The 24,876-nt window shown below is 38.9% G+C and overlaps 1 protein-coding gene across 4 annotated transcripts in view; it reads right to left on the reverse strand.

Annotated features, from left to right (window-relative positions):
• Positions 1–24,670, reverse strand: part of CSTPP1 (centriolar satellite-associated tubulin polyglutamylase complex regulator 1) — a 191,027-nt gene extending 166,357 nt beyond the window's left edge. Inside the window, exon 1 of one of the 4 annotated variants that reach the window (XM_089914160.1) lies at positions 24,174–24,611. In XM_089914160.1, coding sequence (XP_089770286.1) covers positions 24,174–24,219 — 46 coding nt within the window. In that variant the 5' untranslated portion in view covers positions 24,220–24,611. Of the gene's footprint in view, positions 1–24,173 lie in introns of all 4 variants that reach the window. The other 3 variants (XM_089914161.1, XM_022592077.3, XM_089914163.1) reach the window with 3 other exon arrangements.
• Positions 24,671–24,876: the final 206 nt, after the last annotated feature.

Consider the following 24,876-nt stretch of genomic DNA (forward strand, 5'->3'; position numbering starts at 1 on the left):
TAAAACAGCAACAGGGTCTCATTTAATCTAGTGGCAGAAAGATACAGAAGAGTTCTAATTAAAGGCAGCTGAAAACTCATGGGCTTAGAATTCCCAATCTTCTCTCTTCTGATTGATACTGCTTCTGTATGAAGGTGGAGATTCTTTTTCAAATGAGAGTCTCACATGTCAGATCCCCACTCAGAACTATGTCTACACCCTGCTTATGGGATATGGCTACAATAATGCTCAATAATCCCTTTGAGTTTCTATTTTTGTTATGAAAGTAAAGGATGCTAACATAGATATTTATAGATGCCTAGAGGCCTAGGCCAAAGTGTACAAAAGTCATATGCAGTGAATGACTGGAACAGCATAGGCTAGACAGAGAGGCCCTAGTTTAGTTTACACAGGAAATTCATGCCATCATTTAACGTATCATCTAAATTAATGGTGTGGGGACTTCCCTGGTGGTCCAGTGGTTAAGGGTCCACGCTTCCACTGCAGGGGTGGCGGGTTCGATCCCTAGCCAGGGAACTAAGATCCAACATGCCACATGGCACGGCCAAAACTAAATTAATTAATTAATTAAACTTTTTTTAAATGAAAAAGAATAAATGGTGTAAAACACCAAAGTACCCTATAAAAATATGCTTTGGATCTATTTTACCAGAGCCACATAATTTTTGACTTATTACTCAAATGATTAATGGAATGTTGGAATGTTGCAATGTCCAAGCCTACCTCTCCTGCCAGGCTCAACTCAAATGCCACCTGGTCAGGAAGTTTTCCCTGATTATCTCCCAGCCAGAAACAACCTTCCTTTTCCTGAACTTCCTAAATACCTATTCTAAATATTTCCAATGGCACTTTCTACTTTGATATAGAGTTATTTCTGTTACACGTGTTACCTCCTTTGTTAGACTTCCTGCTCCTTAAAGACAGATAGGTACCATAACTCATTTGTCTTTTATCCCCTATAACACTCAGAATCATTCAGTGTCTTCCACATACCAGTCATTCAAATATTTACTGAATGAGTACATAAAATGTATCACTATTTATAAACTGTGGTGCTATTCTTTATTCAACTCAACCATTTCAGGACTGTGCCTTCCAGGTGGGAAACACTAAGTGCCAAAACACATTCTGTTACAATATTAGGGTTCTTACAGGAAGCCATTTTTGTCCTGTTCTCAACCCTTCTTTCTGTTGCCTTTTTACTGTTCTGTCTCTCTATTCCAGTGAGAAAGTACTTGTCTCTTCTATTGTTACCAAGAGCCTCATTATGTTCAAGGTAAAGTAAAAAAATGCATTCGATGCAATTACCAGTTCCTCACAAATTTGGGGGCTACTTGTCATTTCAACATTCAACATGTGAATAAAAGAATGTCCAAATTCTTTTCACTCCTAAGAACTATTTTCTTTTTTTCTTTTAGACAAAATGGAAGCACACAGCACAGGAAGCAGTTCTCAGTAAGCCACCGTTCATAAACAGCTTTGCTCAAAGCGTAACAAAGGTTCTGTTGTGCTCTTGCATGGCAGGGCCAGTAAGCAGCAGGAGCAGATGAACTCTTTAAGAAACAAAGGTTCTGTCTTCATGCAAATGTTTGCATTAATAAAAAATGAAGGAAAAGATATAGAAAATGCAGGCTAGCTGGACATAATGGGTCTCTAAACGGGAGGTTTTTCACATTTTTCAGGCGGAGTCAGCAGGTCTTTTAAAAACTTTGTCATTCTGAACATTTCACAGACATCACAAGAAAGACATGCAAATAACAGAAGCAAATCAAAGGACATCCCGCTGCTCTACTGGCGCCTCCCTCATCCATGCCTGGTTTGTCATTTTCTGTTAACCCTAGTGCCGGCTGCTGTTTCGTTGAGGAATGGAGTCCCTAGACTATGTGGCAGTACATGTCCAGCCAGCTGGCCCCTGCACTGATGACATTACAATGCAAGCCATGTACTACCACTCAGGGACACGTGCTGCCAGGCAACAAGTCTAGTGTCTGACTTTTATACACCCAGCTTGCAAATCTACATTGGAAAGAGCCTCTAGACTAACCACTTAATATAATCTTGAGTGTAAGCATCACTGAGTAGTTCTCTGAAGATGGACTTACTAAGGACCAGCCCTCCCCAGTGAAACCTACAATAAGGACCTTAAAATAAATATAGAAAATTTAAAACCTTGTGAGGGGAAAGGTTTACCAAATACTTACTATGTGCCAAGCACTATACTATGTGCTTACCATGTGTTATCTCATTTAATCTTCATATCCACCATTTAAGGTAGATACTTATTATCCCCATTTTACAACTGAGGAAATTGAGGTTTTTGAAGGTTATTCACTTGCCCAAGGTCACACAGCTTATAATGGCAAGCCAAGACTCAAAGCTGTCTAATGACAAATTTCTCTCCATTCTTTGTATTTTTCTCACCCCTTACTTCTGTGTCTTTTGTGATTGAAATCCAGCTTACTCTGAAAATATCACAATGACTATATTCATCCACTGCATGACCACTGAAGTGTATTATTACTCTTTCTCCATTTTAATCACTTGGAGTCTTTATCATTCATATTTTAAGAGTGAGTGGCTTTTTGTTAGGTCATGATAAGAATCTAATTAAAGCTGCAAATGCTTCCTCAAAGAAAAATGGATATAATTTAATATGTTGTGTATAATTTTAGAACATTCAAGAACCTCCTAAGGCTCATCTATAGCTCCCCTGAGGGTTCATGGCCCACACGTTAAAAAAAAAATCCAGCACCCAAATCTCTCTTCCTAGACACACATGGTCAGTTTTCTTTCACAATGATGATCTATCAAATTCCAACCCGAAAATTCCTTGTCTTCCTCAACTTCTATTGAACACAGTATTCCTCTTCACCAGGACATGAAATCACTTATGTCCTTCCACAGATTGTTCCATTGGCCTCTCTTTTTGTACTTAACTTGGAATCAGTAGCCAGTCACTTTGTCACTATTCTCACCACTGCTCCTGAATTATAAAAGCTTAAGGAGTAGAAAGACTTTAAGATCGTATCATTCAACCCCAGTCATTTTAGAGATACAGAAATTGAAGTCATTCTTCATTCTTTTTACCCTTGATTCAGTAATAGAAAGTCTTTGGGCTTGCTCAAATGCATCCCTTAAGTTCTCCATATTTCCATCTATAACCACATTGCCAAAGTTTTTCTTTGTACAAACAAACAAAAGGAGGGGCTTCCCTGGTGATGCAGTGGTTAAGAATCCACCTGCCAATGCAGGGGACACGGGTTCGAACCGTGGTCCAGGAAGATCCCACATGCCGCAGAGCAACTAAGCCCATGCGCCACAACTACTAAGCCTGCGCTCTAGAGCCCGTGAGCCACAACTACTGAGCCCTCACACCACAACTACTGAAGCCCACGTGCCTAGAGCCCATGCTCAACGAGAGGCCACCGCAATGAGAAGCCCGTGCACCGCAACGAAGAGTAGCCTCCGCTCGCCGCAACTAGAGAAAGCCCGCGTACAGCAACGAAGACCCAATGTAGCCAAAAGTAAATAAATAAATTAAAAAACAAACAAACAAACAAAATGAATCATGGTAGCAACTGAATTATTTTCAAATATTTTTTTCATACTCCCTGAATGGACCTAACTTTTCTAAAGTAATAGTCAAATGATATTATCCAGCCTTCTTCTATCGTACTGATAGTCCATTCAGGCCTCTGGTACCAATCATAATTCAGAAACAATTATAAAAAAACTGTTTTTGTCCTATAACACTGGGCTGAAAGATAATCTAAGTACTGATAATCAGATTACTGAATTATACTGAACTCTTAACTGGAAGACAATCAGATGAGGCAAATTATTACATGCCTGTATGATAAAAGGCAGAAAAAGAGGGTATTCTAGAAAAAGTAAAGAAGGAGGCTATTTCAGGGGGAAAAAATGGCAAACCTCAACAGTACTGGAAACTTGGAGAACCAAAATATAATCATATCAAATGGATTTAAAAGAGCTGGTTGAATAAAATAAAAGCAGTTGTCTATAGAACATATGAGAGGAGGAAAAGGGTAAAATGTGACAGGGTGAGAACAATTCCTCTCAATGTATTCCTTATTATATGTTTTGAACTATTATCTAGTCTATACATATATATATATATAAAACATATATATAATAAACACGTATTAATACTGTGTATGTATACACACATTCTAAAAAGATTGCAGGTTGAGACAATGTTGACTCTTATAACCGATATAGTATTATTAATAAAGCATTTATACAATAGGGCTTTGATTTCTTCAGAGATGAGAAAAGGCTAAAGTAAAAGGAACTAAAGACATTTATAGATAAGAGGGTTCAAAATTAAACCAATATACCCCTTGTGTTTCCTAGGGTTTTTCCTTTCTCATTTTTCTTTCCTTTTTTATTTACTTATTATATTTTTCAAAATTTAATGTTTTGACATTAGAAATATTGCTTTATACAAACATTGCCAAGTATAAAAATATATCCCTAGAATTTTCAGTTTTCCCTGCCCAAAGAACTTTGCTATCTCCCTAAGGAGATATACTGATTTTGATTCCTTGACTAATACCTCCAATCCCCAGTGATCTCCTTTTCCTCCTGAACTCCTATTACTTCTTACATAGCACTTGATTTCATGCTGACTTAAAAGTGTTCCACTTATTTCATCTGTGAGTATCCCCAACTCACTTACAATACAATTGAAGACATCCCTTTGTTTAATAATTATTTAATACCTAAGCATGGTCCTTGTCCTTGAGGAGTTTATTTACCATCTACTGGAGAAGCAGACATACAAATTAACAATGACAATATAGTATGATAACTGTTATAAAGGAGATATGTAAAAAATGTAAAGAGAAAGAGTGCCTATATCTGTCTGGGAGAAAGAGTGTTTCAAAGGATCTGAAAAAATTTTCCAGGTGAATAAGTGGAGGGAGGAGGGACTTCCCTGGTGGTCCAGTGGTTAAGAATCCGCCTTCCAATGCAGGGGACCCCGGTTCAATCCCTGGTCGGGAAACTAAGATCCCACATGCCACGGGGCAACTAAGCCTATGCACTGCAACTACTGAGCCCCGCGTGCCACAACCAGAGAGAAGCCCACACGCCACAACTAAAGAAGCCCCCACGCTGCAATGAAAGATCCTGTGTGCCGCAATGAAGATCCCGAGTGAAGCAACTAAGACCTGATACAGCCAAATAAATTAATTAATAAAAAAAAAGTGGAGGGGAGATATTTAACACAGACATATCAGCACATGCAGAAGCATCAAGATGTGTAAAGCATGGTAGATCTGGAAAGCTAAGAATAGTTGAGTATTGCTAAGAGATAAGGCCGGACAGCATCATTACCATAAAGGGTCTTATAAAAGAGCACAGATTTCAGGAAACCACTGAAGGATTTTGAGCAAGAGAGTGACAATCAGATTACTATTTCTGAAAGATCACTCTGGAAGCAGTGTGGAAGAACTGAAGGGAGAAAGATTAGAGGTACAGATAAGAAGTAGGGCAGTTGTTGAAATAGTCCAGGTCAGAGAGAGTTAAGGCCTGAATTAGGGAAGTAGCAATGGGAATGACAGATAAAAGCAAAAGAGGAAAAATCAATGGAAGTTGGTAATTGGTTGGATGAGAGGTAAAGGATGGGAGAGAATTTAGGATTATTTCTGGGTTCCTTTCTTGGGCATTTGGGAATATGATGGTTCCATTCACTAAGACCAAAATACAGGAAGAAAAGTCTGTATTATACCCCCTATGCGTATTTTGCAGCATCAAGCATAGTGCTGAGCATACACATAATCAATTCATTCCACTGGTCAACTGGCTGCCTTGAAAAAAGGCCACAGAACCTTTTGCTTAATGACCTCAACTGGTTACTCTTCAAAAGCTGGCATCAATCACCATGCATTGACATGATTCCTGGGTACAGGACAACTGAAATGGACTAATTTACCCAGGAAACAAGCAAAATGAAATAGGCAGCACTTACGTGAATGTGAGGTACGTGCGAGTGTGTGTGTATGTCTGTGTGTTGGGGACGGGGTGGGGGGGGCAGTTCATAACAGAAAACATCCATATATTTTTATAATGCTGTGACTGCTAGCTGCTGACTCTAGTAACCTTTTTCTCTAGAAACGTACTCCAATTTTTACCTGGGTACATGGCCACTGGCATAAAGATCACATTTCTCAGCTCCTCTTGCGGCTAGGCTTTAGTCATGTGATTAAGTCATAAAATATAGGCACAATATGGTGTGGGTCTTCTAGAAAGTCCCTAAATGGAACCAATTCAGCTGAAAGATGTCCCTTATTTACCTCAGAAGATAACAGAGAGCTACTTCAGTCCTCATGGATCATGAGGCAAAAGATGGAATCTATGGGTAGGATGTTGGAGTAAAAAGACCGAAACCTGAGTTCCTGATTACAGCTTGGAGCATACCATATCAGCCGTGGACTACCCATCTTCAGAATTCTTTTCCACAAAAGAGAAATAATCATCTAACTCGATCAAACCACGTTATTTTAGGTTTTTCTATTGTATTCAGACAAACCTAATATAAACATAAAACATCCATGTATTTGCCCAAAAGTATAAATGAAGGGATCAAACTAACATACCAATCAGGAGGCTCATTGGCCTATCCACTGATTTAGGTTAGTGCATGCTAGGCTAGCATAAAGTGTTTCCAGACATTATCCTAGCATCTGAAGAGATGTACTGTTCTCTTCAATGCTGGACCATTGTTGTAAACACGGTAAGGTCTTACTGACTTTTGTGACTTGAACAGTAACATCTGTAATGCCCCTGAAAGTTTACTAAATACTTTCACATACATTATCTCATTGAACCTTGCAACCAACCTAGGAGTCAGATAAGGCTGGGATTATTCTCTCCATTTTACAAATGATGAAATTGCCCAAGGTCATTCAGTTTATAAATGATAGAGCAGAAACTTGAACTTTAATCTCGTAAGTGTAAACATAACCCACTGAATCACAGTGGATAATTCTTAGAGAAGTTCTTAGAGATATTCACAAAGTTTAAAATGACCATGATTAATAATAATTAATATGAACATAAATACCTTGGAAAAACAGATCACAAGTCAATATCTTAGTATTTCACAGAACTTACATAAAGACATTTTAAAATTAATTTTTCCATTTACTAACCGAGGAAGCATTCTGTTCAATTTTAGAACTGATGACAGCACCATTTCCTTTGATCCTGCATTTTGCACTAGAGAGGAAAATGAACAAATGAGGGGCGGCACATGAAGTAAGTAAGTAGCAAAGGGGAAGCAGAACCTCTCTCTAATGGCCCCTTCTCTTTGGACAGCCTAGGTCAGATTCCATCTAGTTCCACCTGTTGGTGGTATAAGCCACTTTTACAATTGCTTCCAGAAATCTCTTATCAGGAAGTTTATACTGCTCAAATAATTCAACCCTTCAAGGAAAGGTGAAGTGACCTTTAGTCCAGCTCTTAAACAGTGAATTGATCCCAGCCCTGCATTGCCATCCCACAGAGAGGCCCCCAGGCTAACAGCCTGAGCAACAGGGTCTTGTTACATGAGCCCTGGTTTCTAATCCTTGTCTTATAGATGGCTCCATGGGGCATTATGCAAGGTATTTCACCCCCCTCCAAACTGAATTTTCCTCATTAGATTATGGGGGAGAAGGATACTCTAGAACTATTTGGAAGCCTGATTAAGCATAAGTGAACATTTTGCTTTTTTAACAGTTAATATAAATAGATATGGAGAATGAAATTACTGCATTCTCTTCTACTTCTCTGAATTTATACTTTGTCTTCCCAAAACAAAATGACTCAGTGCAGAGACTCATTAATGGACCTAGTTTAAGGAAAATATTAAACTAAGGAGAAAGATATGAATGGTGCTAGAGAGAGAAGGAAAAGATCAAAGAAACATGACTTTCAATGTCACTTTCTTAAGAATATAAAAGCATAGAGCTGACAGTAACCTTATTAGGCCATCTAGTTTAATACGTTTTTAAAATTAGAAATCAATATTGTTATTGCATTTTAAAACATTATTTAAACACAGAATTCCTTTATCTTAAAATAGCAAGAATTTACATATCTCTATGGTCCCTTCTCATTTTCACCAAAATCCATAGGTTTATATTTGAGTTCTACTTTTTAAAAAAAATTTGTACATGCTTTTTTTTGAAAGCTCAAAAAAAATCACCAACTTGTTCGTGTACTTTTAGTTTTATTATTTAATTCTATTTTATATTTTCTTTGGTTTGCTACTTTGCTCCTTTTCTAAATTCTTTAAGCTTAATTACCTTTTTATTTCTTATTAATTTATAACAATAATTTTTCCTCAAAGTATTGCTTTTTGCCCATAGATTTTAATTGTGCTGGGATCAAAAAATAGTTTATTGTTATTTCTCAAATTTATTATCTAACATAGTTGTAAAGGAAAGTAATTTTTAAACTGTCCTTGTGGTTAGGTAACTTTTAAATTATACTTTTATTATCTCTAATTTTATTTTATTATAGCTTGAGGATGCAATATATATAATTTCTACTTTTTATTAACCAAAAACTTCTTTGTATATGATAAATGTTTGTAAAAGATCCATATATTTTTTATTTCCAAATTTTCCCCTTTAGTCTTTTCCTAAATGTTCTAATTTTACCTTATTGTTTGTACATACCACATGACTAATGTATACATACCATTTCCTTAGTGATGATAAACACTGAATATTAACTTAAGCAAAAATCATAGTTTTATTGGAAGGCTAGGAGGAAGGAAATTTAGAGGATATAAAAGCACTAAGTCCATCATAAGAAGTCATTAGATAACATCTATAACTGAAAAATCAAGGAGAGTAGTTTAAGCATGTTACTTTAAAATATGTAGAAAAATATCAAAAGACATTGGTGAAAAAATCTGTAAGTAGTCTTCTCTGAGGAGTGGGATTTAGAGGTGAGAAGTTTGGGTGGTATGGTACTATTGTGTTTTGTTAAAACTTTCATAAATCCATTTGACTGATAAAATTCTGTAGCTAATAAAAATATACATTAAATTAAACAATTTTTGTTCTATTTGGATTTTCCCTCTTTACCCATTATTTGTAACATGTTGTTTTCCTAAAAGTTTTTCAATCATTTCATCTAATTATTACTTTGCAATAGTTTTGTATTTTTTTCTTTTAGAATTTACATAGTTGACTTTGTTCCTATTTACGTTCTTTGTTGCTTCTTTTTTCAAAGGATTTATTTATACATCCTTACTTCAAATGTCTTAATGCTGCTCAGAATTCTTATACTTGTCCCTAGTCAAGCTATCTTTCTTCCTTCCTACAGCAATGTGTTTCTTCTTTTCCTCAGCAATACAAATTTTCTTTGCTCTCTTTTATGCCTTTTACTTTTGTTTCCCTAACTCTAAGGAGATAACCTTGAATCTTACTTCAAAGACAAACACAAGGTTAAGTGGTCAGGTAAAGAACATCAACTTTCAGCTCCATTTCTAAGCTTAACTCTGTCCTTCACCATTTTTTTAAAATTTATTTATTTATTTATTGTTGGCTGCGTTGGGTCTTCGTTGCTGCGTGCGGGTTTTCTCTAACTGCGGCAAGCGGGGGCTACTCCTCGTTGTGGTGCACAGGCTTCCCACCCTGGTGGCTTCCCCCCGTTGCGGAGCACGGGCTCTAGGCGCGCGGGTTTCAGCAGTTGTGGCACGTGGGCTCGGTAGTTGCGGCACATGGGCTCTAGAGCGCAGGCTCGGTAGTTGTGGCACACGGGCTTAGTTGCTCCGCGGCATGTGGGATCCTCCAGGACCAGGGCTCGAAACCACGTCCCCTGCATTGGCAGGCGGATTCTTAACCACTGCGCCACCAGGGAAGCCCTCCTTTACCATTTTTACTTTCTGTCTGTTGTTCAAATACAATTATTCTTTGTAGAGTCAGGGTTTCTTTCTTTTTCTTTTTTATTGATATATAATTGACATATATTAATTTCAGGTGTACAATATGACGATTCAATATTTGTATATATTGTGAAATGATCACCACAGTAAGTCTAATTAACATCCATCATCATACACAGTTACAATTTTTTTTCTTGTGATGAGAACTTGTAAGATCTACTCTCTTAGCGACTTTCAAATATACAATACAGGATTATTAACTACAGTCACCATGTTGTACATTACATCCCCAGGATTTATTTACTGTATGACTGGAAGTTTGTACCTTTTCCCCATCTTCACCCATTTCACCCACCCTCCACCCTCCACCTCTCTGGCAATCACCAATCTTTTCTCTGTATCTATGAGTCCAGGTTTTTTAAAGATATTAAATATTACATACATATTAGTAAGATCATATGGTATTTGTCTTTCTCTAACTTATTTCACTTAAAATAATGCCCTCAAGGTCCATCCATGTTGTTGTAAGTGGCAGGACTTCCTTCTTCTTTATTGCTGAATAATATCCTTGTAGAGTTGTTTTAAAGCCATCTTAGGACCTGATTTCTCACTTGGGAATTCCTGCTAACTGCGAAAAATCTTACCTATAAGCTGCTTTCAAATGTAATAAAATGTTTGTCCACACTAAATATAACAATAAAAGTGACATTATACTATGTTTTATAAATGTATAATTAAACATTTACCTATAGTTTAGGGTCAATAAATATTTTATAGGTAGCAAATATTTTCAAAGATCTCAAAACAGTTTATAGATTGGGCACAATGCCTATAGTGCCCAATGGATAAACACAGCCCTGATTCCCACCTCCAAAAACAAGTTTGCTCCTCTGCCCTTGATCCTGGAATTCCCTCCCACCTCTTCTGAAAAAGCAATTCCATCATTTAATCATCTTGCTCTTCTCTTGGATCCTCTCTCTCTCCTTGGCTATGGCTCCCTTTCCTTCAGCCTATAAACATACTCAAGTCTCTCTGCCATCTAAAAACTTAAAAACAACAATAAACCCTCCCTACTCTTGCTATCACCCCCCCTCCTCCTTCCCCAATCCACCAAACTTCTGGAAACAAATCCAGCCTACCTATTGTCTCTAATCCCTCACCCTTCCCCTTTACTCTTCAATCCAGGAAAATGTGGCATCCTCCCACACTACTCCACTGAAACTTCGCACCTAATGCCACTAACAATCTCTTCTGCAGCTCTTACCTTATTTGACCTCTGCGACAAGTGATATTACTGAACACTCCCTCCATCTTGAAACTCACTCCTCCCCCAGTTTCCGTGGCACCACATTTTCCTTGTTCTTCTAAAACTCTCACTCTCAGTATAGGAAGATAAATATCTTTATTTATTGTAAAACTAGCTCTCTGGAAACAAGATTTAAGTTCCTACAATGGGTCCAACTCCCACTCAGAGAAGTTTTATTGACAGCAAAGTAAGCCCCAACACCCAGCAGCCAACACAACAGTAGAGAACTAAAACGCTAACATTCCATGTGCTCACTAAAGTGTAGATCAGTTGGAAATGTTTACAAAGGACAGAGAAGTGTTCCAAGAGAAATGACAGGAGACATAGAGTTAAGAAAGAAAAAAATAATAAAAAGGGAGCAACCATGGGCTTCCCTGGTGGCGCAGTGGTTGGGAATCCGCCTGCCAATGCAGGGGACACTGGTTCGAGCCCTGGTCCGGGAAGATCCCACGTGCTGCGGAGCAACTAGGCCCGTGCGCCACAACTACTGAGCCTGTGCCCTACAGCTGGAGTGCCACACTACTGAAGCCTGCGCACCTAGACCCTGTGCCCCGCAACAAGAGAAGCCACCGCAATGAGATGCCCATGCACCGCAACGAAGAGTAGCCCCTGTTCACCGCAACTGGAGAAAGCCTGCACAGAGCAATGAAGACCCAATGCAGCCAAAAATAAATAAAATAAATAAATTTATTTTTTAAAAAAAGGGAGCAACCAAGCTCAGTAGTAGCATAAGGCAGAAGAATGGAGAACACGGACAAGGGATAAAATACTCTGTACTTAACAGAGGTAGAGGTAGGGGAGGAAAAGTCAAACACCTACTGATAGATCTGTGCTTCGCTTCTGAATAAGGGCAAGCACCTACTAACAATACACATACCAGGTATGGCAGGTTATTGTTTGCACACCCCAAAATATGTGCTCCTATTCTTCTTACACACAATTGTCTGGTTGGACTTCAATTCCCAAGCTCCTCTGCAGCTGGCAGGGGCCTTATATTAAGTCCTCACCTATGAAATGTGAGCACAAGTGATGTTTGCAACTTCTGCCTTACTTGCTTAAAAGGGGTTTGCCCTGGACTTGTTCCTTCCCCTTTTCCTTTCTATAACTGGAAATGGCTACAATGGAGGCATCCTCAGAAACCATGGGTTTCAAATGGCTTGGCTGCCCTGCTAACCTGAAATCCCATGATGGCTTCCTAGAGCAGATCCTGCCATCCGCATCCTGGACTCAGGTTAAGTTAGAAAGAAATAAAGTTCTCTCTTGTATGAGCCATTGCACTGGAGGGGGCAGTTGTGGTGGTGGATCTTTTTATAACAGCTGCTCAACCATCACCCTGAGATCAGTGGCACGAAAGCACCTAAAGTACAAAACCTCAGTATACCTCAACATCTTACTGACCAAGTAGGAAACATTAGTCTGGAGAGAGGGGAGTTTTGAGCATAGGGGGAAGTTCTTATCATTAATTAATAACTATAAAGTCAGATTTAACTAACGTTGATTGAATGGCACCCAAAGCACTAAATTTGGAACCAGAAGTACTAGTCAAATCTTAGCTCCACCTACTGCTATCTATTATATATAAACGTTGGAAATTTTACTTAAGTTCTCTGAGTCCCCGTTTCCTAGCATCCACCCTCATGAGTAAATGTCATAACACATCTACAGTACAATATAATAAATAATGTCTCAAATAATGACACCACAACATAAAGAAATGTTCAATTATGTTCTATTATACCAGAGAATCTGGGGAATATATCATATATTCTGTAGACATTTCTGTTAAAATATTAAGTTCTAATCCTTCAATCCTTGTGAACTGAATAGGAAAGAGGGCCTTGAGAAATCAGACCTAAAAGCAAAGCAGCTAACAACACAGGCTCTAGGGTCAGATAAACTTCATTCAAGCTTCACCTCCACATTTACTAGCTTGGTGACCTTGGGCAAGTTACATAACCTAAATTTCAGTTTCCTCATGGAAAAGTGAGGATCAGGCTGGTACCTGCCTCACAAATATCTTGTAAGGACTAAATGAGATTGCTGTCCATCTCCAGTCCTCCTGTATATGAGAATGACTCCAGCTGCCATACCAAGAGCATCTATTTGAATATATTTCCCACTTAAGACAGTATTTGGGGGGCTGGACTTACTTAGAAGTTGGAATATTACCTCTGTATTTTAAAAAATGTAAGAGAAATAATCTCTGCTAAGGAGTTAGAATTTAAATGAAATAGTGTTTCCCATTTAGTGTCATCTAATAGAAAATTAAATCTGGGAAGTGAGGTTACCCAAGTGTTACTATACTTGGAAACAACAGATGAAATTTTAAACTTGAAAATTACATGAGGGGGTCTTCTCAGGTTTTGTTGCCTAAAACCTTATGAAAATACCAACAAAAATGGAAGCAGAGATATTAGCGATAATTTTGTCAATTAAAAAATATAATTTCTCTTCTGACGTTCTTTCTCCTCTAAAGATAGTAACCAAAGCTGGTTTTATTACTTGGCTGAGTTTAAGAACTTTCCAGTTAGGGAACTCGATGTCAGGTCCTTCAACAATAATTATTTTCTCTTAACTACTAAGAAATATGATAAGAAAAGTTCACAATGTGAGACAAAACAATCACTTCTTTTCCTTATGAGTTTGTTTCTTTAGAAACATGAGATCAAAACCAAATATTTACTGGAAGAACAAAGGTCAAAACAGTCTCTACCTATGTCCAGACATGGCAACAAAAATTAGCAAGACTCAGACTTCCCTGGTGGCGCAGTGGTTAAGAATCTGCCTGCCAATGCAGGGAACACGGGTTCGAGCACTGGTCCGGGAAGATCCCACGTGCCGCGGAGCAACTAAGCCCGTGTGCCACAACTACTGAGCCTGCACTCTAGAGCCCACGAGCCACAATTACTGAGCCCTCGTGCCACAGCTACTGAAGCCCACGCGCCTAGAGCCCATGCTCCTCAACGAGAAGCCACCTCAATGAAAAGCCCACGCCCCACAATGAAGAGGAGCCCCCGATCACCGCAACTAGAGAAAGCTTCCACGTGCAGCAACCAAGACCCAATGCAGCCAAAATTAAATTAATTAATTAAAAAAAAATTAGCAAGACTCCAAAGACTATTCATAGGCATAATCTGGAAAAGAAAAAAGGCAGGGCCATTCTTCCTGAAGACCTAACCTATTTTCTCCTACCTGTATATTCACTATCCTCTACCATGCCAATCCTTGAAGACAAGGCAAAAGATTGATGGCACATATAAGACTTTATAAGTTAATCATGTGTTTAAATATCAGGTTTGGTGGTCTAGAGACTATCAAGAAAGACTATCAATTTTAGGTCTCATTAAATAGTTTACTTTAAGATACTTGACATATATTAATTCATCCTCTCAACCCCCTATGAGGTAGCTTTTATCAACTCCATGTGTTGGGGAAATTTGATGAAGGACAATAATAATGTTATTTTCTATTTACAAAATACCTTTCTTATAAAGAGCTCCACATGTTTTATCTTCTCAGTCTTCTAACATTCCTGTGAAGTAGGTGGTAATATTACCTTTTCCTTTCTTATAGGTAAAATGCTAGGACTCAAGGGGCTTAATGACTTACTCACATGGTAGCTTGTATTTTATCCACTAACTAGAACATACTGCTTGGGATTAACACTAGACCATGGACTCAAGTCTGAACTGCACATAATTCAAAAGTGTCAAGCTTCTAGTTTTCTCTACAGCCATCTTTCAACACATCACATTCCAAAAATGAGTGGGATCATGCTTGCTGTTTAAGCTCATGTGCTCACTGTTTATAAAGCTTATTATCATTTCTCTAAATTGCACTATTTAAGTTTTGTCTAAATGCCTGAAAGCTAAATTATTTTTTGTTTACTCTCTGTGCACTAGTATTATAAATGATGTCATCAGGAATATACAAAACTGTTAGACAAAGCTGCAGGGCCAATAAAAGCAACTCACTTGGGCAAGAGTGTGCTTCTTCTTCTCCCCCCGCCCCCTGCCCTCCTCCTTTTTTGAAGTAGGCATCACACAAAAAGATGACTCATTAAGCCCAAAAGAGTTGACTATGCCATGTAAGGGCTTCTTATGCAGCCCTCCACAAAGAGACCTGAGTGGCAGCATAAGGCCTCCTCTTCTGTGCATTTTCCTCCAGGCAGAATGTGCATTTGTGTGGCTACATACACAATTATAATCTCCCCTGAAAAGCAACTCCTTCCATATGACAGGCTGAACAGTGGCCTGAGTGCTAGCCTCATGTTGCCTGTGCAGTTAACATGCTGAAATAGCAGACACATTTAATCTCTCCTTTCTGAAAAACTAAGATAGGACAGAAGAAGCGAAGCTGGAAAGAAATCCACACAGAGAGAAAGGAAGGCAGCCCAAGCGCCCAAACTCACTTTCTCATGGGCTGAGCTTCTTTGTGTGTTGCCTACTTACGTGTCAATTTGCAGGACTTTAGGGCATGAGAACCATGGAACCGAGTGGTTCTGGCAGCCTCTCCATTTGACAAGCAAAGCCAGAAACATGCGGCCTTTTGGTATATTTCACATTCAAAAGTGTTATTGTTTCAAGCATGCTTATTTTAAAATATATAATTTTCCCATTTCGTGCACATGTTGTATGTAAGTTGGCCACAGGAGGGGCTCTGCCACATGATCTTTAAAAAGAAAAAAAAAAATGGCAATGGCTCTAATGTAGCCCCATCCCTGCCAGATACCTCTGTTTACCGTGGGGGGCAGTGGGCTATCCCAAGTGAGAGAAGTCTGAATTTAACAAACACCTGATATGAAGGCCAGGGCACAAACAGATTTCTGTCTTAGATTACAGAAACTGAAGCTTGTGTTTTACCACAATTACCTGTAATCTCAGGGCCAGATAATAGTATTAACAAGACCTTGAGCTACACAATAGGACAGCTGGAAAAAGGCTCTTACTCTCTCCAAAGAACAGTGCTTTTAAAAAGCTAATTCAATGAAGAAAAAGAAAGGGCTCTGAAAGTGCCTTCTCAAACAATATTTACTTTTACTGCGTTCCTGCTAATCAAACAAAACTTAGTCACAAGCTTTTATGAAAAATACATTGGATGATTTCAGCAGTAATTACTTTGTTTAAAGAAAGGTGCTTAAGAGAAAACATAGCTAATGGGATCTGTAATTTGGTAAGTTCAGATGTGTTTGGGAAAATCCCTCCTCTCTTTGATAAATCATTAAAATTCTGCTCAGATAAATGTGTTTTGACTTGAAATTCCAATCATAGAATGAGCAATTTCCTAAGGCCCGTAGGGAAGTAGCGCAAGGGCATCCCAACACAGTGGACCCAGGGATTAGTTGACAAGGGTAATTCCAGTCTTAAAGCATATTACTCTGCCCAACTGAAGATGGAATCTCAAGGAGATGCCCCCAAATTGTATAAAATTTCCTTCCTTCATAAAATATCATTTAAAAAAATGAATTAAATCTTACCGTTGTGTAACCAAAACAAAGAAAATGTGTCAACCATGAAATTAAATTTACTCATTTAGCAAACATGGTATTTATGCAAATAATAGTGATCCCCAACTTTGGGACAGCATTCAGATGAAAGATTTTAATCAGTCATCCTTTTTTTTGTCAATGGAAGAAGGAGAAAAAAGCTTAGTGTCTCTCACACAGTAGGAATTCAATAACTATTTGTTGAACTGGAGTCCCTTCTCTCATTTGAAAAAAAAAATTATTTTGCTACTTAAAGCAGAGTATTCATGTAACAACTGAGCACTTAACTTGGGCCAAGCACTGTGCTAGATTTTGGAGATACTGAGAGAATAAGCCTGCCCTTATGGCTTACATTCTAGTAAGAAACAGTAACAAAATATACAAATAGATAAATAAGATAATTGTGGTAAGTGCTAAGAAGGCTATAAACAGGATAATGAACTAGAGATAAGCTAATGGCTCATTTTGTCTCTTCTCATCTACTATTATTAGTTTTTAAAACTTTAATTACCTACTCAGCTTCCTAAATTTACTCATTTAGCAAATGTGGTATTTATAACAAATAAAAGAGATCCCCAACTTTTAGACAGCATTTGGAGGAAAGATTTTAAGATTATTTGAATATATAAATGATAAGCAAAGTAAACAATTTACAGAACCTTAGAATTTAAACCCTAGAGTAACACTGACATCACCTGCAATCAGTTACCTTGGAGAAATGGGGATGGGTAAGGGTCAACAAACACCGTGCCTTAGAACTCACTTGCTCTTTTTTCTCCCCAGCAAAAACATTATTAGGACTTCCCTGGTGGTACCGTGGTTAAGAATCTGCCTGCCAGTGCAGGGGACACGGGTTCGAGCCCTGGTCCGGGAGGATCCCACATGCCATAGAGAAACTAAGCCCGTGCGCTACAACTACAGAGATGGGAAATAAGTGTCATTATAGAGCGAGTGAACTATATGTATGCAGGTGTCTTGGCAATTTCCCAGTTTTGTTGGCACTTATTAACACTGTCACTTTGTGTTACAGTCATTTATGAATATGTCTCATCTCCCATCTTTGGCATAAGTTTCCTGTAGGGAGGAACACTTTGTATTCATGCTTTGCTTCATATAGAGAAGGTATTCAGGAAGAAAGAAAGAAAGGAACAATTAGGAAGAAAAGAAAGGAAGGGGAAGGGGGGAAGAAGAAAGGAAGGAGATTGTTTAGTGAACACATTCATTACTGTTTTTAAGTGACCAGCTTTATATATTTTAAACCTAGTTTCCAAAGATTTAGGAAGTCAGCATAACATCTGTAATATTTCTTTTTCTTTCTGCAACAACCCAAGCATTCTAAAGTCTTAACTGTATTTCTGTTGACTTATTGTAAATAGCAATGTTTCCTAGCATAGGGTTGGGTTTGGAAGATTCACTCATTATATTCAAACAAAAATAAGTTTGCTTATCAGGATTCATCCAAAAGCAAAAAAAGAAATTGTGCCTGGCAGTAAGACAAGTAAATATCATGTGCTATGATATCAGCAAATGCAAAAAAGTAAGATTAGTAACACTTAATAATCTTCAACATAGAAAGAATCATATGTCAGAACCTTTGTCAAGGCTTGAAAAAACTGTATCAACCTCATGACTGGAAGGGACTACAGTTACTGTTGGATGTTGTCTTAGTCCAGGTACTCTGAGAAGCAGACAACAAGACAGGATCAGACATGCAAGAGATATACTGAAAAGCCCATGAGGGAAAATGGGGAGGGAGCTGGAAGAAGCTGGGAGAGCTGACAGACCACAATGCAGGGTTGACCCTTGTAAAGAAGAGCGAGGGAGTGAGAGTATTAGACTGCAGTGCAGTGGGAGTCCTCAAGCCAAAGTCACCATCAGAGGAGTCACACTTCTCATAAAAGTGGGTCTTCCCCACCCAGTCATCCGCTGGGAGCAGCCTGCGGGAAGTGTGACCTCAATGTGAACAAGGTGTTGGATTGAGAGCTGGGGTTCAGAGTTAATTACCCTCCCCTCCGCATTATAGGGGATCTGAGAGGCACAATTTCATGGCTGTCACAGATGTATTACATTTTTGTTAAAATGTAGGAGTAATAATAGCAGCTAATATTTATTGAGCACCTACCCAGGTGCTCTAGAAGGAAAGGTATCTTACTCATCTTTGTGTATCCTCTTTTTACAATGCAGATACAATGTAGCAGCCAGGCATTGCTCTAAAAGCTTACATGTATGAGGTAAGTACATTTTGCATATCAGGAAACTAAGGCACAGAGAGGTTGAGTAACTTCTTCAAGGTCACACAGCTACACAAAGTACATAGATTATTGTCATTAAAACTCTCCTAAATGGTTTATTTTTAGAAGTTATCTTCCTTATTGCCTGCATTTGAGAGATGAGTCCAGTGGCAAGAAGGAACTGGAATTTTACTATTCCCTGATCCATCCTGGTTCCTAGTATGCCCCCTCCTGGCAGAAATGTTAAATTAAGCCCTTGGAGTCACCTGAACTTATTCCAGAATCCATGCAACCATTATAAGCAGGTCTATGCAATAGTTGGAGCCTCATTGTTGGAGTTGCTCAAGGTATTCATTGCATGGAGTTTAACAATGTGGACTCTGGAGTCAGACTGCTAGATTAGAATTCTGCCTCTAGGACTCACTAACTAGTTATTTAATACCTTTGTGCTGTAGTTTCCTCATATGTGAAATGGAGATAAAAATTGAAACTATCTTCATGTGCATTAATGTTTATAAAGCACATAAAATGTTACCTGGTACATAGTAAGTACTTAATAAGTCTCAGTTATTGCTGTTAGCTGCTCACATTTGGGGGGCCCTAAGGTCAGATTATTCATATTCAATTTAACACACATGTATGTATAAAGTGTCTAGATTGTGAAAGGTAGGTATACAATGATGAGAAAGATACAATTCCTGTGTTCAGGAAACTGATTTGCAACTAATGAACTGTTTAAGAACTCCATTCTTAAAAGGGAAGCAAGGATCACTACCCTTTACAGGCAATAGATATTTTGGTTTGTTTATTTTTATCTTCTTGGTAGAGAGGAAAAAACAGGCATGGAATCCGATAAACCTGGATTTGAATCCCTGCTTTTATGTATCATCACCTATGTGACTTTGTACAAATCAATTAGCCTTTCTAAGCCTCAGTTTCCTTATTTGTAAAATGAGGAAACGATATTAATAACTACTAAATAGAACTAATAATAATACCTAACTGTATGGTGGTTGTGAAGATTAAATGAGTTAAGGCACAGTGCTAAGCATAAATGAAGTGCTCCAAAACTATAGCTTAAAAATAACTATCCAGTTTATTGTGATTCCTCTAAAACTACAGCCCTCAAAGGAGAAAGACCATCTCGGATTTCCTGGAGTTATCTATTATGCCAATCCACTACCAGTCTTAGTGAGAATAAGCAGTATCCATAGAAACAGAAGAGACAAATTGAAGCATGAGTGAAAGCAAGCACCTCACCAATTTAGGTGGGGTAAGATTATAAACCTCACACCCTCATGCTTACACTCAGGTCAGCACGTAGGTAGTGTGTTTTGCAAACCTGGGACCAGAACAGGCTGCCCTTCAGCTCTAGAGAACTCTCCACACCCAACCAGATACACAGACACACCTCAGCCTCTGGCAGAAGCTTCCAATAAGTAGCTTTCATAAAGTGGAAACCTTTCAAGGGCTCTATATTTATTTCATCTCCTTACCAGACTCTCCTCTCTCTCTATTCACGCCTGGGCATTAACATAGTTCCTATCACTCCATTCTGATGACTGCAGGCATGAACATCATGGAGTCAGTTCTGTAATGATGATCTTAAGATCCTAAGCCATTCCAGGCCATGATTACAGGTTCCTAATCCACAAAGTCAGCAGGGAATGGATCAGTTTACCCAACAGGATGAAAGACTGTTTTCTTCACTAGTAGTCAAAAAGGCAAATATAAGCCCTGGCTAGCAGGCAGAAGGGAAAATCTATGGATATTCACTGAATAGGTATCCCTGTCGTTTATACCATAATACTAAAAAGAGGTCTCCAGACACACTTACCAAGGGATATTGAGCTTTTCTGATGCACTGAAAACCTAGAGCTTTCCTATCTATGCAATTTTCTTTTTTCTATGTGTATTTTCTTCTCTAGGCCTACACATGTGACTTTATAACTTATTTTAAAAAAAAAGAAGAAGAAGGAGAAGGAGGAGGAGAAGGAGAGGAGGAAGAAGAAAAGCCAAGCCAAAAATAATCCCTGGGGCTTCCCTGGTGGCGCAGTGGTTGAGAGTCCACCTGCCAATGCAAGGGACACGGGTTCGTGCCCCGGTCTGGGAAGATCCCACGTGCCGCAGAGCGGCTGGGCCCGTGAGCCATGGCCGCTGAGACTGCGCGTCCGGAGCCTGTGCTCCGCAACGGGAGAGGCCGCAACAGTGAGAGGCCCGCGTACCGCAAAAAATAAATAAATAAATAGTTAAAAAGTTAAAAAAAAAACAAAAAACCTCTGTAGGTATTTAAATTTTCAAATCAGAAAATATTTTATTAAATTAATCTATAAGGGGTGATTTTCAGTGGTCATTATATTGAGGGTGAATGCTTCAAAACAGCAACAGCATGCCTCTAAAAGAGACCAAACTGTAACGGGCAGGGTTGTTCTCAACTAAAGACAAATGCATTTCAGCAGAGTCGTATGGTCTGAGGAAACATGAGGAAGCCAATGAGTAGTATGACCCTGCTTAGGGCAGTATGAACGTCCAGATGGTGAATGGGACAGGGAGTTAAGGCACTTAAATATGCAACAGAACCTGAAGGAAGTTCAATAATCCAGGGTTCAATAATTAGATAAGTGGTTAGACATTGAAGCTTTTACAACCAACCTGAAATCTTGATTCTGTTTATAGATTTATTATCAACATTGCCACTGAATTAGTGGCTGAAAAAAGCCACTTTTGGAGGGACCACCAACTTCTACTCACCAAAGCACCAGTATATTAAATATGTCAAGCCTTTGAGGCATATAATTTAAATATGTTAAGACTTTGACGCAAACATCCAAGGAAGTGAACAATAGACTAGGCTTTTCAAATATTTCATAGATTCGTTAGTACTGAGTAAATAAGATAAAATACATAAAATCCTTAGCAAAAGTCTAGGCATTGTTAGACATTGATATTCTTATTCATTGGATGCAAAATTATCTGTGATATAACAATGCTCTTTATATATATATATATATACACCTTTCAAAAACCACACAGCCCTTAAACCTGGTGAAAAGATGCTCAACTTCAGAAAAGAAATGCACATTAAATCTACCCTGGGACTATTTGTCACTTAACAGGTTGAAAAAATCTGATGGTTTGAGTTTGATATACTTTGTTGGAAAGACTATGGGGAAACAGGCATACTCTTACATTGCTAGTGCAGTGTAAAATGGTACAACCCCTGTGAAAGACGATTTGGCAATATCTATCAATATTTAAAATGCATATGTCCCTGACCCACCAATTTCACTTTGTGGAATTTATCCTTGCAGATATACTAGCAATGGCACAAAATTACAGGTTATTCAGTGGGGTATTTTCAGTAATAGCAAAAGGCTAAAAACAACATGTGTACCAACAGAGAATTGGTCAAATAAATTATTTAAAATACTATGTAGCTAAACATTTTTTTAAAAGAATGAGAAAGCTCTCACTGACACAGAAATCACTCCAAGATATATTGAATGAAAAAAGTGTATTCTCCCTTATATACCCAATAAACTAAACTCTGGAAGGATACACAGGAAACCAGTAATAGTGGTTACTAGTGGGGGGCTGAGGATGGATGGAAACTGGCAGATGGGGGAAAAGGGGTTGGAAGAGACTTTTCATTATAAACTTCTTTATGTTTTTTAATCTAGTTTCCATATTACTAATTCAAAAATTTAAACTAGAATTGTTTTTCATTAAAAAATGTGTATAGGGCTTCCCTGGTGGCACAGTGGTTGAGAGTCCGCCTGCCAATGCAGGGGACAAGGGTTCGTGCCCCGGTCCGGGAAGATCCCACATGCTGCAGAGTGGCTGGGCCCGTGAGCCATGGCCGCTGAGCCTGTGCATCCGTAACCTGTGCTCCGCAACGGGAAAGGCCACAAGAGTGAGAGGTCCGCGTACCGCAAAAAAAAAAAAAAAAAAAATGTGTATAGTACATCCATACAATTGAATATTATTCAGTGATAAAAAGAAATGAACTATCAAGCCAGGGAAAGACATGGAGGGACCTTAAACGCATATTGCTCAGTGAAAAAAGCCAGTCTGAAAAGGTTACGTACTCTATGACTCCAACTATATGACATTCTGGAAATGTAAAACTTTAGAGACAGTAAAAAGATGAATGGTTGTCAGTGGTTGGGGGACAGAGGGAAGGATGAATAGACAGAGCACAGAGGATTTTCAGGGCAGTGACACTATTCTGCATAATACTATAATGGTTGATACATGACATCATGCATTTGTCAAAACCCATAAAACAGTACAACACAAAGAGTGAACCCTAATGTAAACTGTGGATTTTGGTTAATAATAATGTATCAATATTGGTTCATCAATTGTAATGAATGTACTATATTAATGTCACATGTTAATAATGGGAAGCTCTGAGTGAGAGAGAGAGGGAGTATATGGGAACACTATAATATCTGCTCAATTTTCTGTAAACTTAAAATTGCTCTAAAAAATAAAGTCTATCAATTTTTTAAAACGTGTGCATACATGTATGTATATACATACATACACACAACATACATATATCCTTTTTTCATCCAGTAAATGCCTTACACACTGAAGGTGTTACAGTGTGTGTAAAGTATTACAGCCACAGCCTTAATGGTCAAGAGCTCAAGCTCAGGAGTGGGCAAATTAGGTTCTGATCCTAGCCCTACCATTTTGTAGCTGTGTGGCCTTATTTGTGCAAGTCACCTCTTCAGCCTCAGTTTCACTGTCTGCAAAATGGAAGAAAAACACAGTCTCCTCCTGGGACTGTTATGAAGATTCAATAAAGAATGCACGTAAAATGCTTAGCATAGTGCCTAATGTAAAAGAAATGCTCAAAAATGTTAGTTGCCGCTATAACGGTTAAATGATTGTTCACAGAATGACTGATTTGGCACTTCAAGGTTCCAAGGTTACTCCACTGGCAGCATATCAGTAATACCCCCAAAGGCCCCTCAATTCTCAACTCCAACCTAGCCCACTCAGGGCACAATCCACACTGTCTGAGCTCCAGCGGGTACACTTCAGCATTCTCTACTCCCAGATGGTGTTTTCCTCCTCGCTGGGCCTTACAAGTTCAGGCCCTGGACCGCCCCCACCCCGCCCCTCCCTAGCCCACCCTACCCGTTCCCACTCAGACCTCGACCCGGCCTCCTCCCCAAACCCTGGCCTAATTCGTCTGCACTTCTTTCCTTCCCCGAAGCTGAAGGAAGCGCCTACCCAGATATTCGTAGTCCGGTAGGCCTAGGCGTTCCGGACTCAGCATCCTTTGACCAGGGTAGCTTCAGAGCTCCAGCTCTCCCGCTTCCGGAAGCCAGGTCGAGGGCTCTCTCCGTTGCCATGGCACCCACGCGGCGGGAGGAGAGGCTAGAGGCGGAGGGGGTGTCACGCAAACAGTCTCCGAATCGCAACGCCAAGCTGGCCACGCTAGTTCCGGGAGCTGTCTCTTCGCGGCGGTCATAGTTTCTTTGGCCTCCCTTTCTTGAGGCGTTGGTTTTAGAGGAATTTGAGGTGGAGAGTTCCTTTGAAACCATCATATTTCCCGGTGTCGAAAAATTATTGCCAGCCCTCCATATACCCGCAATTTCTGAATTTCATAACTACTCCTGCTTTATACAACTGTTATCCAAAGTCACAATAATAGCTCCCACCCCTAAATTCCCATAAACATTTACTATCCCATTACCTATTTTTATCTCCTTATTATTTATCATCTTAAATTACTACAAAGTGCTTTCATATGCGTATATCTTGGCTGCTTCTTGAGGTCAGGGATGTGTCTTTTCTGCCTGTGACAAGTCTGGGCATCCAGAAAGTGCTCATTAAATTCTCTATGACTTCATTGACATTTCCTTTCAAATTCCTCTTTATCTTTATAGCCCCTCCTTCTACTTCTATCCCTTACTATTTGGTACCCTTCCCA

Source organism: Delphinapterus leucas, chromosome 7 (assembly GCF_059928025.1).
Source record: "Delphinapterus leucas isolate spDelLeu-1000000601 "Yukka" chromosome 7, BTC_Dleu_Yukka2, whole genome shotgun sequence".
NCBI classification, from domain to species: domain Eukaryota; kingdom Metazoa; phylum Chordata; class Mammalia; order Artiodactyla; family Monodontidae; genus Delphinapterus; species Delphinapterus leucas.